General features: G+C 31.1%; 1 protein-coding gene across 4 annotated transcripts in view; it reads left to right on the top strand.

The window, feature by feature from the left end:
* Positions 1–14,578, top strand: part of LOC124353985 (rRNA N6-adenosine-methyltransferase ZCCHC4-like) — a 34,510-nt gene that overhangs the window by 4,725 nt on the left and 15,207 nt on the right. For 3 of the 4 annotated variants that reach the window (XM_046804090.1, XM_046804087.1, XM_046804088.1), the window contains exons 3-7: positions 1,724–1,919; positions 3,124–3,271; positions 6,698–6,763; positions 7,324–7,455; positions 8,077–8,296. In XM_046804090.1, the coding sequence (XP_046660046.1) occupies positions 1,724–1,919; positions 3,124–3,271; positions 6,698–6,763; positions 7,324–7,455; positions 8,077–8,296 (762 nt within the window). Of the gene's footprint in view, positions 1–1,689; positions 1,920–3,123; positions 3,272–6,697; positions 6,764–7,323; positions 7,456–8,076; positions 8,297–14,578 lie in introns of all 4 variants that reach the window. The other variant, XM_046804089.1, reaches the window with a different exon arrangement.

Below are 14,578 nucleotides of genomic sequence, written 5' to 3'. Positions count from 1 at the left end.
AGTACTTGAAAAGTTCAAAACAAGGATTTTTTGTATTTAACAATTATTAGCTTTGCTATGCTTAGGGCAAACTAGGAATTCTCAGGGAATTTAATAATTTCCTCTAGAATGTCTTAAATTTGGTTGTTACTGAATTTATTTTTTCCTTTTGTTTAAAATTTTAAGTTTGTAGGTGAAAGGATCTTTTAATTCTTGATTAAAAGTAGTGATGCTTGTCAAAGTCAATTGCTGATTCTGAAAACCGCCAAATATTTTCTAAAAATTTTGATTCAATAACCGATCAGACTTGACAATTGAATTTATAGAGATCTGCCATGTAATTATTATTGGCTGGTCAGCAATGCACAAGTTACCGATCATTTTGCTATACTTTGTGTTTTTAAAACCATAAATAGTTAGCGTGGTTGACAAATTGTCATACTTTTATGAACAATATTTTACTTGCAATTAGTATTTTCCATATTTACGTTCCAACATCACCGTGAGTCTGTTGCATAGCCTATATTCGCAGACGAAAGCTGATTGTCAGTGCACAAATTACGCATTGCTAAAACGTTTTCTGTCACACTTTGTGTTTGAGAACCCATAAATAGGTAACCTAATTAAAAATTATTGTGGTGTTGTAAATAATATTTTGTTTGGAGTTCTGTATTTATGTAAGTGCAAAACTGCTGCATATCTTCACGGAGAGAGTTGTTGAGAGCTGCTAATAGAATTATTGATTTATCAGTAAAAAAAAAAACTTCACCTGAGGGTACAAAATTAAAGTTTTATACAAAAAATGTGTTGCTTGGCTATCTTATACTAGTGGTTTTGTTATTTACTCGTATTTATAACTTCCAAAGATTGAACATTGTCTTAACAAATTAACATATATATTAATTTTCATGCTTTGCTACTTTTTAAGTACTACTTATATGGTTTCATTTTTCCAGATATTGTGTGAAACTTTACTATTATGAATTAAAAAGGTAATAAAAGTTATTGCTTTTCATCAAATTATTTTAGCCTATACTCATTCTTCAATATTTCTGGAATTTACCACAGTTTTGTATAAAACACCTGGAAATCCAAAAAAATGTAGCAACCCAGCATTACTTAAATAAAAATTCTTGTTTACCAAATAACCATGGTGTATTCATTGCCAGAAAAATATGTGAGCAATTTAACATAATCAATCATTACCTTGCCTCAACTAATTGGATCTGTAGTTTTATGAATAATATTAGATTATGGATACAGTAGAACCCCTCATATCCGGCCTCGGTTTTACCGCACCTCGGTTTATCCGGCCACTTCCCGGAAGCCAATATCGAAATTTATTTACCACGGCTTGCAGATGCGCAGTTGCACGCACTAGTCTCCCACGACTCTTGCGTTATTTTTGTGTATCTATTTGTTTACATTTTCCTGTGTTGTCCTCAGTTGAGCTAATAGGTTTAACCTGTAAACAGTTCGTTGATTATTTCCAGTGCGGTTAGTACAGTACAGTACAATTGTTTTGTTTCGTCAAGTGCTGTGTACTGTAGGTTGGTTTATCCGGCCGAATCGTTATCCGGCCAGGGGCTCGGTCCCGTGGTGGCCGGATATGAGGGGTTCTACTGTAGTATAAAATTAACCAGTTTTTTTTTACTTATTGGTGAATAAAAAAGGAATTTATTTTGAACACAAACATGTGCACACACTCAGCCACTTTATAAGACCACTTCATTTTATCTTTTAGGACCAACTCTCAAGTTTTTGAGAGTGCAAGATAGTTTCAAGCAAGAGTTCTATGCCTGCTCAGCATACAGAGATCGCAAACACTGTCCGTTTTACCATGTTTGTGGTGAAGTGTTCTCAGAAAATTTACAACAAATTTGGGCAATGGAGAGGCAGAGGATGCTGCCCAATATAGACCATGCTAAGCTGGAAGTCAGGTAATCAAAATTTTTAGAAGTGCTACAGTATATATATAATTTTTTAAATTTACTGTATTATTAAAATTGTATTTTCCTTAGGGAATCAATTAATTTTAATCATTATATATTGTAATGCATGCATACTATTTAGAAATGGAAATAGAAACTATGCTTAAATTCAGACTCACACAGATTTATTAGGGTATGAGATAAAAAATGACATGCTTAAATCTAAGTCTTCAACTTAAAATCAGACTGGTACATTATAGGCAATTAAGTTTGATAGGAAACTGGCTGGTATGATTTATGCATAACTTGCATCCTTTTTTATACCACTTAAAAACAAATTATAAAATTCATTTTATGTGGTGTTACATAATTACTATAGAGGTGGGATCGGATTTGTAAGTATTTAATAATAATAGTAGAAATGCATCAGTCAATGTGCTGGTAATGTTTTCCCCTGATTTTTGCAGAGTGCATTGGAAGTGCATAGTTGCTGCAGTAATTTTGTTGTAATTGACATTGTTTTTGGAGGACCCACACGACACCGTTTGATTCAAAGTTACCACTGTCATGTTATCTTGGTTAGCCCTTCCCCTAAGTCGCGTTAAGCTTGTCCATATATGTAACGATCTGTCAGACAATTAATATCGACGACCGATCGTTTTAGTTTGGTCTATAAAGATTGTTCCTCACTCACTCTCACGATTGGTCTACATAATGCATTGATCAAAACAAAGGAATAGTAAGGTTGTGTTATGATTTGATTCTCCTCAGATACCAAAGTTAGGAATCCTAAAAATAACTATACAATGTCTGTTTATGCAGGCTATACTCTTTATTCTGAGGAATGGACATCTGCTACTCAGATACCCTGAAGAGTTCACTTCTTCCAATCTTAACTTCAAATTATGTGAGGTACATTATTAAAGATCACTCACTGCTAAACCTCAACCTCATCCTTCCTTTCCAGCAAGCTGGAACATTTCACTCTTTTTTAAAGTATAGTTTGAAGGATTATCTCTTTAATACTTTTTCTAATTTTTCACATTAGAACCTCTTTTCCACCCAAAAATGTTTCCTACAGTGAAAACACAATTCTACCTGGCCTCAGTGGGGAATTGGATACAGAATTTTCTACAAGTGCCATTTGTAATTTCAATACTTATTTTTTGTGATTTCAGTGTTGACAATTTGTTGATCTTTTTTGTATTTCCAGACTGGAGAAAGTGAAGCAGGCATCTCCCAAAGATCGGCTTTACTGCCATTCTTGTTCCCAGTTGGATCTGACTGTCAGGAGAGCACAGCATGCTTCACATAATGTACAGACCATAATTTCCGACAGCATGCTTGCTCACCCATCCCAGGTACTTGTACAAAAGTGCTTGCTTTAACAAATAATGTTATGATAGTGATTCCTAAGACCACAACTGAAAACTTATAGTTTTAATTTAATTAAATCACTCATCAACTATTTCAAACCCATGAATATATTTAAGATTTCATTGATAAAACAACATATTAACAGGGTGGTCACCCATCCGGGAATAAGTCAGGAATCTTCCTGAGAACCGGGCAAATTTAAAAATAATCTTTCCGTCTCCAAGAACTTATAAAATAAAGCTCCTTGAATCAAGAACTGATTAATCTCAAAACATTGTATTTTACACAACGTGGTTTGTAAAGATCAAATAAGTTCACAAGCTCCATCTGACGCCGGTTGATAGTGTAGTGGAGTTTATCTTGGTTAGTTATACTCCTTTGCCAGCGCAAGTCTCCCCTCGTATTGTGGCTGAGGCCTCGGTTGATCTATGAACAATTACTCCACACCAAGAAAGTGATGTTATGTTTTGATATCACAGCCACATCCAAAGCTCAACTGAACTACGTTTACACTGTCTAAAAAGTTTTGTGTCCGACCGTAAAAGTCATTAGTCTAAACGGGTGCAAGAGCTCTCGCGAACGCTGATGCAACCAGTATTGTTTGTAAGAACTGGAGAGCACTGTTGGCTATTAAAATTAAAATTATAAACATTGCTGAGACATCACTGCCGTATGTCAACAGACTTTTTATTGACTCCCGGAACAACCACCAATACAACTGTAGCATGTAATTGCGATAGTTCTCGTGAGTGAAATTGCTTTTATTGTTCACATTAGGTGACAGTAGTTGCAAATTCTCTCGCAACTTTACTTGCCAGAGTAAACGCAACTTATGTTGTCACCAGTCTACAGACGGCAGACGGCCAACAGACTGAATCAACCACGCACATTTTTGTCGTCAGAGCGAGATTGGTGGACGATGGCTGGAAATCCCATCAGTTCTCCGATCAGCTATTTACCTGAACGACTTTTCCGCACACATGACGATCAATTGGACGATTTGAACTGTTCAAACCAAATAGTCCAACGTGTATGAGGAGCCTTATTTCATGTTGTTTTGTAGTTCTTGACTGTAATGTAATGAACATGTGTTGTCGTGAAGGGGTGATTCTATTCTTGCATTATTTTAAAGTCTAACACAAAATATTTTAGAGTCAGTAATTGATAACATTAATTGTCCTTGTATTCTTGGTGCAGCTACAGAAGGTAATTTTCTGTACTGGTGTCTAGGTACTTATTATACAGATTGCAAACTAACCGCACTTTAGTAACTTCCTTATCATATAACTTTCTGATGCATTTTTCATGTGTTGGCTGTCAGTGGGATATATCTTGAGCCATAATGCTTTTGCGGGACTCTAACCAGGGCTACTATTAACAATGAGAATCTGGGAAAGCGTGCATTATGCATGAACTTGGACTCTAGAAAAATGTCCCTGGAATTTTTACTAGGGATGGATCGTTTCCAATACCCGATACTGTGGTTCTTTTCACTCGATTTCGATACCAACAGAAGTGCTTAAATATGCTTTGTAAAATCACGAGTTCACAAAATTACAAGTACTGATATAAGGAAGCTGAATCTCGAATCTAAAAATAAGTTTATTCGCGGACGACTACTGATCAGTAGTACACAAATTACTGATTGCTAAAACATTTTTGTACTTTCCGTATGAAAAAATGTATATAAATAAACAAAATAACAAACTACCGTAGTTCAACACGTGATATTTTAGCTGTAATTAGTATTTTTTATATTTATTTTGAGCACATCGTCCAGAATCTTCTCTATCTATTCGTGGACAAAAACGATTGGCAGTACTCAAATTACTGATTGGTAAAATATGTACTTGTAGTACTTTGTGTACAAAAACTATAAACATATAGTAACAAAATAACATGATTTATACGTGATAATATTAAAATCTACATTCGTATTTTTATGTATTTATTTGACAACACCATCGTGTCTGCTGGTTCTATGTACAGACATTAGCTGCTCAGCGGAAAACAGGCGATCGCTAATTTTGATTATATCTATACTTCGTACTTTGCGTTGTATGTAAATAAATTCTCTATTAATATATCGATACATTTTTATGTAAATAGAGTATATTCTGGACGCTCATTTTATAATCTACCATTTCTATTATTTAAAGGAAGAAGGTAGAGGTTATTATTTGTAATTTTATGTATTCATTTCTCTGAATCTCTGAAATTTCCTTTGAAATAGCTTGGTATTCTTAGGTTTGCCCCTCTCCCCCCCAATAAATTAATTAAATAGAGTTCAGAGGGAAGTATTTGGTTTATTTGCTGATTGTACTAAACCAACCCTGTTTACTGCCCAAATCGTTGTCTCATATCAAAATTTCGTCCACCAAAAACCTCTGACCAGCAATGTTGGACTACAGTCTGCCCCATGGTACCGCTGTGTTGATATTTATTTATCTCTATTTTTTTCCGAATTAGATATATGTATTTTCCAAACATAACAGGAAGGAAAGTTATTAGGTATACACAATGTTATGTCGACACATGGAGGTAAAAACTAAGGAGCTTAAAATAGGTGATAGCGATGAATCGTTACCGATTTCTCGCATATCGCTAGTAGTGGCATTTCTTGCAAATACAATAAACCATCACTGTTACACTCAGCGGCGTAAGGGTTAAATACAGTATTACAATTGTTTATTTGGTTTAAAAATAGGCTAGAGAATCAAACATTTTCTGTCGGGAAAACCGTAAATTTGAGAAGGGGTTTTGAGGGTCTAATCTGTATTCACTAAGAATATTAAATTAATTACATTTGAAGGCTATGATATGAGAGGTGCCATTGTTTTACAAACAGCACTTTCTTTATATGTATTATTCTATTCATTATCCGTGTATATATTTGAGCTCACTTAGTTTATTTCATAATATTATGATTAATGATTAATGGTGGAAGAGAGATATTGTTTGTGCTAGAAAAGAGTACAAGATAATAATGAAGTAGATAATAATCTTGAACGCTGTTATAATGAATTATATATGTGTTGAATTGTTAAAAAAAGGTAAAACAGCAGCAATAACATTCTAGAGGTCTAACATTCTATTTTAATATTCATGATATTTCACTAAACCAATTACAAGTGCATAAAATACTGTATTATATTGATACTTTCTTGTTCTTTATAACCATGTTTTTACTAAATCATTAATATTGCAATCAAAATTAGTTTAACATTTTATTTATAAACAGTCAAAACAATAAATGTTGTATGGGCCATATTAAAATAGTAATTGTTAATGTATATTGTGGTGTTGTTGATTAAAAATACAATACAATATTGTATACTTAATTATAAGTAAGTACTGTACATTTAATTTCTATTTATTTTAATCTTTAAAGCTTTGTAATATTTTTTAAGCTACTCAAGCCTAAGGAGGGATCAAAGAAAGAGGCACAATATTTGTTTGCAGACACTACATCCAAGGTACGGTACCTCATTTTTTCTTTGTGAATTTAAGCAAAATGTGTTATTATTTTTATATTATGCAATTAGTTACTATTATTATTGTTATTATTCTTTATAAATCCTTTTTGAAAATGGCAAATGCTGAAATGTTAAGGATTTGTACATATATATTTGTATCTACATTAAGTAGAAGTCTACTTAATATATATTCACTAAGTATATATATATAAGGTATATATATATATATATATATATATATATATATATATATATAAGGATTACGAAATTAAAGTTATGTTTTTGATAAAACTTTTATAATAAGCTAAAAATTGTGTTTGCATAAAGGATTGCTCGTAAATATTTTTCTTTGCTTGACAATAATACCAGTGAGAATAGTATGTTATAAAAAACTTAAAAATAAACTATAATTTTGCTCCTGTAAATTAAAGATGATTAAGTTCTTATCGCTTATAAAAGCGGTAAGTTTTAAGAATAATTCATATTATCAACCAAGAATTCATATAGTATAACTCGATAAATCTCTTCCAAGAACAACATGGTTATGTTCTGATATACAGGTGATAATAGAGAACCTTGAGAGAGCTGGAGTCTCACGAGTATTGTGTCTCGGTACCCCTCGAGTACATGAGCACATACAAGCCGCAGCAGGAGACATGCAGTCATTGCTACTGGACTTCGACCATAGATATGTAAGTTTTGTTACTGTTAATAATTCCCAAAATAGCATGTTATATTGAAATCAGTTTTATATATATCGTCTGGATAACTTTTCATTGATGTGAAATGCCTTCAGCCATCAAAATAGATAAATAAATCATGTTTATTGTCATTTTACAAAATGCATTAACAAAGCCATATATACACCTAAGTGGCATAGTCAAACAATATTTCTCTAATAAATAAATCTTATACATGTATTTGTGATATATATTTCTTAATTTAGGAATAAAACTGTACACAACTAAATTAAAAATAGTGAATTAGAGTATAGATTTAGAAACCTAGAAATTCATATCTTTAATACTACAAAACTCTGAAAGTTCATAAAATGGATTTCTTAGTAACCAGTTGTATAGCTTGGTTTTAAAAATATTTACAGAATACATATTAACTACATTTATTAATTTGTTGTATTTTTTTTGAGAAGTTGAAATATGACTACGTCGGGTTTTGCTTAGCCTATTTTATTTCTGGTATTATATTTATGAAGATTTTTGCTGAAAATTTGAGATGGAATATATTTTATAATGTATAGTACTGAGTCGAATATATATAAATTAATAACAGTTTGTAATTTAATTTAAATGCAGCACTCGTTCTGGCCGAGAGAGAAGTTCTTGTGGTACAACATGTTCAACCGCCATGTGATGTCTACATGTAGCAAAGAGCCTAAACATGTTTTACGCAAGTTCCTGGCAGCAGGGGGGGTGGGGAGAGTGGCACTGGTGATGGACCCTCCATTTGGGGGCCACATAGACCCTCTGGCAGCTACAGTACAGTACTTCATTCGTCAGGTAGACAACCTCATTGGTGAGTTTCTAGTAGACCTCTTGTGATCCAAGAGATTTTCATAAACTATTTTCCAAAAATTCTATATTCTTAAGACTTCTAAAAATGTAGCTAATGTGTTCATTAAAGTACAGTCATCAATTGTTACAAATTCTCAATTTTACAATTCTGAATTTTAATTTTAATTTCTCTACAAAATGTTATTATTTGTATGTGTGTGTTTACTTGAATAAGATTTGTTCAATTGAATATAATAAATTTATAAACTAATAATTTGATTTAATATTGTATATTACTGCATTCAATATTAGTATTTATTTATTGTAAAATTAATATAATCAATAAAATATTTTCGTATTAAAATTTACTTTTTAATTTAAATTTTTTTAAAGATTGTATACTTATTAACAAATTTAGGGTATGTCCCACCACTTTTGAAGAAAAATTTTTAAAATTTAAAATTTGTTATTCATTTATTTATTGTTTTGTAGTCCATATAATTCTCTAAATTTTGGTATGTTTTGGAAACATTTTGTGTAAGAATTATATTTTTGAAAATAATTTTACCTACAGTAACAAATTTAGCCTTTGTGTACTATGTGTGGTGTTTACAAAATATTTAACCCATTGCGGATTGTATTGTTTTGGCGCGCGGGCACCAGCAGGCTAGAATTAATTTACGGTCAGCAACCGAACGAACAGCAATGGTGCGCCATATCGTATCGCTCGCTCGCTATTGTATACTCACTTCATATCTACGTAGAACTGGATTCCGGTTTATAAAAATATCTCCATCTATATTCTTAAAAACAAAATAATTAAATACAATAAAATATTGTTTATGAACTTTTGTAATAAATATCTCTAATAAATATCGATCAAGTTCAGACCATCGTTAGTTTTCCATTTTGATCAGCTCATATTATGACACGCAAATTATAATATAAAATGCGATACTAGTTACTATTACAATAACAGCTGAGGAAAACAACCAATCAGAAGTGCTAAAACGCAGAGAGTAAACTCATATGAATGATTTTTCTACTTCGACATACAACTGCGATCTGTAGGATATTTATAAAACTTTTGAAAACTGAACGTAGACCGTTGTTAAACACTCTTAGTTGACAAGTGAAAACAATTGCCCAATCTATCAGACATTAATAGAACTATTTGGAGGGAAATTTTAAGGCAGACCTCTTTTGCGACCTGAGCTTGTCATTGTGCCGTTAGGCCCGGCCGCTGTGTGACGAGCACAGCTCGTAAGTGATCCGCAATGGGTTAATTTTTCTTCAAGAGAACGTGGATACTATTATTTATTTTCTGAAACCATATAAAATGAAGAATAAATTGGCTATCTCAGATTCTAATATTTATTATATTACCAGGTGCGGTCCTTCCACATACAAAACATTAATGTTTTAATGGTTTTATGCATAATGTTTTTATACCATAATTATCTCTACATTCTTCTGAAAAATAATGTATTACAAATATAGGTTTTTAGTATAAATGTATGTCTTACAAACATTTTAAAGTATGGGTATAACATCAAAAATGGCCTGCCTTATGAGGAAAAAGTGACTGCCAGTTCTTGGGTTAATAAATATAGCGATGGCTGCTCACACTAAACCAGTATGTACTCTAGTAGCAAAATATATTTTTAAAATAAGAACCCATCTACTTTCCATTCTGAAATTTCATATACTGTATCAAGAATCAAGAATCAGCCTTTACTACCCATAAGGCATAGATTTACATGCATGAGGTATAGTCAAAAAACAGGAAGCATGTTGTTCACAATTGTCAAAGGAACTATAAAATTGAGATTGGAAGTACACAAATATGAAAGTTTTGTGGTTGAAATTTAAGAAAACAACCTTAATTATTTGGTAAATTAGAACTAAATAACAATGTACAGGCAGTGAGAGAAGTGAAAACCTTAGGTTAATTACTTACAGATTTCAGCAACAAGAAAGTCAAAAAATTCTTTTACATGATAAAAAGGATTACTTATTAGCCAATTTTGGAGTTTTATTTTAAATTGTTTAAAAGTAAGATTAAGCACTTCTTTAGGCAGCTTATTTAACATTTTTGTACCCACTATCCTATGACTAGATTGATTTTTTCCAAGTCTAACAAAAGGTACATCAAAATTGTTTTTATTTCGGGTGTTGAAGTTGTGTACCTCAGCCCTTTTTTCATGTAAGCAGGGGTTCTTAAAACTAGTTAACAGGATATTAAATATGTATAAATTAACAACAGTTAAAATCTTAAACTTAATAAAAATAGGCCTGCAGTGTTCTCTATGGTTAACTTTAGCTATAACTCTTAAAACCTTTTTTTGTATGACTAGAACATTATTTAGGTGTGGGCTACTCCCCCAGAAAACAATTCCATAGCTGAGAACAGATTGAAAGAGTGAGAAGTACACTGTCTTAACATAGTCATCAGGTAAAATGTCACTTAGCCTACAAAAAAGAAATGTTAATCTGCTTAGCCTAGTACAAAAATGCTCTATTTGTTTTTTCCAGCTCAAACTTTGGTCAATCCAAACTCCAAGGAACTTAACCTCTTTGCTAGTGTTAAAATTATTTATTGGAGGTACTGATCTCAAATAAAAATAATAGTTTGGGTTTTCTCCTCGTTTAATGCAGTTAATAATCCTTTTACACTGTTTTTTGAAAGTATACAGACCGCTTTTGAACAATGTTTCCCTCTCTGTAAGTATGAAACTAAACCCAAATATGTTAATAAGTCAAATCAATCATGGTATACATCAGATCTTGTCAGGCTCAAGGGTCAAGTTAAACTTGCATATGATAATTTTAAAATAAATCAGAACAACCTCAACAAACTAGCCTATAAGGATTTAGTACATAAATACAAGAAAACAATAAAAGAAGCTAAGCTTAATCACAATGCTAACCTAATTGAAAAATCTAACAATAAATGCATGACAGCTTGGAACCTAATTAGGCCTAACATACAATCTAAGCCCAACCATAGCTGTATTGCTTTACACTCCAGTGTTCTTAATGACTTTTTTATTGAATATGTCAGTTCCATCAGAAATAACATTGTAAAACCTGAGACTACTTTTGAGCAATTTCTTAATTTGACACAAATAGATCAGCTTAATTTTAACTTTAAACTTGTAACTTATATAGTCAGTTATAAAGTAAATAACATATTTTTTAACATAATTTAAAGGCACGTATTTTGGATTTTTCAAAAACAGTTTTTGGGAGGATGCAAAAGGATTCAAAATATACAATACATGTTCATGGGATATATCAAATAAAAGAGCAATCAAATTGGAAAATGCCATAAATTTGAGCCCTTTAGCTAGATTTTTACCTAAATTGTATGGAAAATACTGAGACAAGACTGAAACTGCCTTTTTGGTGATTTTTAAAAGCCTGTCACTCAAAAGGCAGAAAAATGTAAAATTAGTAGGTTCAACTTCTATACAAAAAAATCATCAAAATATGAGAGGTCAAGGTTCAGATCATTGGTTTATTTGACATGGAATGAATGACCTCTTGGAGGAAATTACACCCAGTTTTCTACTAAATTAGAGTATTATTTTGTATTTAAAACTAGTTTCTGAAAACATTCATAAAAGAAATATTTATCTATAGGAGTTGTTTTGTTAATTTTGATACTTCTCAAAAAATTGTATTTTTTACTTTTATACTTTTATAAAAAGTTAAGGTTTTGTAAAAACTTTTCTGACCAAAGTTGTGTATGTTTTTGTGTAACTGTTCGTTTATTATTCATGTCATTGTGTACCTTGCGAACCCATGCACACCTCAAAGAGACCTCAGTGATCCATAAGAAGCAAATTACTCCCGAAAGATACACCTGGAAGCTTCATTTTTAAACTCCCAAACAACTACACACATCACAAACAGATAAATAATCACTCTACATCTACAAAAATTTGTCATCAAAATATTCAAAACTTATAATAATAATAATAATAAATCTTTATTGTCACAAACGTTTCATTATAATATAGCATAGCTATAAAACAGATGACATTGTCAGATATAACCTACACTACTTAAAATCACAAATAGAACCATTAGAAATTACTTTAGCTGAACTGAATCCTGATATAATTGTTTTAACAGATCATAATATGAGCAATCTTGAATTCAAACTTGGAGGAGGAGTTGTGATTTTGTCAAAAAAGGGTTTGAACATAAAGCAGATGGTTAATGTAAAAGTAAAAACTCTATGTTAGGATAAATTGTTTGAGGATTCCCTAGCCAAATTTAAATTAAATTATGCTGATTGTTTATTGGTAGGGATTTACAGAACCCCAAAATATGAAAGTTTAGAATTTTTAAGTAGATTGAACCTTCTTATGGAACTTTTGATAGACAAATAAAAATATAGTTATGATGGGAGATTTTAATAGTGATATTTTAAAAACCTCAACAGAAAGTAATGAATTAAGAAATCCCTTTTATTCGTTGTGGAATGGACTATCTGATTAACTTTCCAACTAGATTAAAATCAACTACTAATTCATGTTTAGATAATTAGACGAACTTAGACAGGAAAGATACCAAGGCTTGCGGAATTGCCATTGCTCTAGCACATCATGACGGATAGATTTTGGAAATAAGTAACTTATCAAACAATGTAAATAATCAAAATTAAAATGACTCTAGAAGAAAATATTAAACTATTTATATTTTTTATTACAAAAAGAAGATTGGGAATTAGTTTTTTTTCTCTCCGGTTGAAGAGAAATATAACTGTTTTGATAACTTGTTTAAGTTTTATTTAAATTTATCATTTACTTTGGTTTAAAAAAATAAATACAAAAAGCTGGATATCCCAAGAACTAAAAGAAGAAACAAATTACATTATAAGCTTTAGTAGTTTTGCTAATCAAAGTAATTCTCAAATTTAAAATAATGAATTTAAAGTTAAATATTCTATGTATAATTCAAAGTTAGTAGAAACTAAAAAAAGATTACTGTAATGCAAAAATTAAAAATCTGAAAATGTTTGTAAAACTTAATGGGAAATAATAAACAAATGAAAGTAACAGTAAACTGGAAAAAAATTTGATCCTAGAATTTGATGATAACAAAGTTTCCCACCCTCAGGAGGTTATCAATAGTTTTTATAATCATTTTGTAAGCACAATTGAAATTATATTGCAGGAATTTCCAACAAGACAGAAAAATAATTTAACAACAAGAGAATTCTCAAAACAGATTTCAAGATTGCCCCCCAATAGGTAAAAAAGAACTAGTAGATATTTTTAAGGCTTTAAAAAATAAATAGTATAGTGATTATGATGAGGTTCCAATTAAAATTCCAACAAAAATGAGCTAAAATGCCATTAATTACACCCTTGCTACATTTAATCAATTCTTCTTTCATCTCCGGTATTTTCCCCAGTAGACTGAAAGTTTCAAAAGTTATACCAGTTTTTATAAAGGGGGACCAAAGTGATATTTAGAACTATCGTCCTGTTTCAGTACTACCATTTCAAAAATATTTTAAAGAGCCATGTATCTTAGATTTACACTTAGAAAACAGTGATCTTTTTGATAAGGAACAACATGGTTTTCGTAAAAATAAATGAGCAATCACAGCTCTTGTAAGCTTTACTGAATCTCTGATTGAATACATTGATTAAAAAAAATAAAGTTTCAGGAGTATTCATGGATCTATCAAAACCGTTTGATATGGAAATAAAAAATAATTATTTGAAATGGTTTGAATCATACTTATCACATAGGCAGCAGTACGTAAATATTTTTCGAACTGAGAATTATAGAATATTAAAATTTAAATCTAAATTACAAACAATTTAATATGGGATTCTCAGGGGTCAATTTTGGAGCCTCTTTTGTTTATTTGTTACATTCAATATATGCCTGGTTGTCTCAATCAATTAGGTGGAATTAAAAACGAATTGTGCCTTGTGCGGATGACTCAAACCTCATCATGTCAGCTTAGAATTAGAATTGGCTTAGAATTGAATTGTTGAGAATTCAAAATTTTTTCATAGATAATGGTCTCATTCTAAACATGTAAAAAACCAACTTCATTTCATTTGGAACGAAACCAAGTATGAACATTTCTGAAATTCACGTTTGTGTTGATAACGAATTTCTAAATTAAACAGAAAAAAAACAAATTTTTAGATTTACATGGGGATAAAAAACTTTCATGGGACTCACATATTGATTATATAATGAAAAAAATTAACTCAGGTATTTATGCTCTAAACAGTTTATCATTTCTCTGTAATTTATAAGTGCTTCAAAC

This window comes from Homalodisca vitripennis, chromosome 2 (assembly GCF_021130785.1).
Source record: "Homalodisca vitripennis isolate AUS2020 chromosome 2, UT_GWSS_2.1, whole genome shotgun sequence".
Taxonomy (NCBI): domain Eukaryota; kingdom Metazoa; phylum Arthropoda; class Insecta; order Hemiptera; family Cicadellidae; genus Homalodisca; species Homalodisca vitripennis.
The sequence above is the reverse complement of the archived record's forward strand: the minus strand, read 5'-3'. Positions and strand labels throughout refer to the sequence as shown.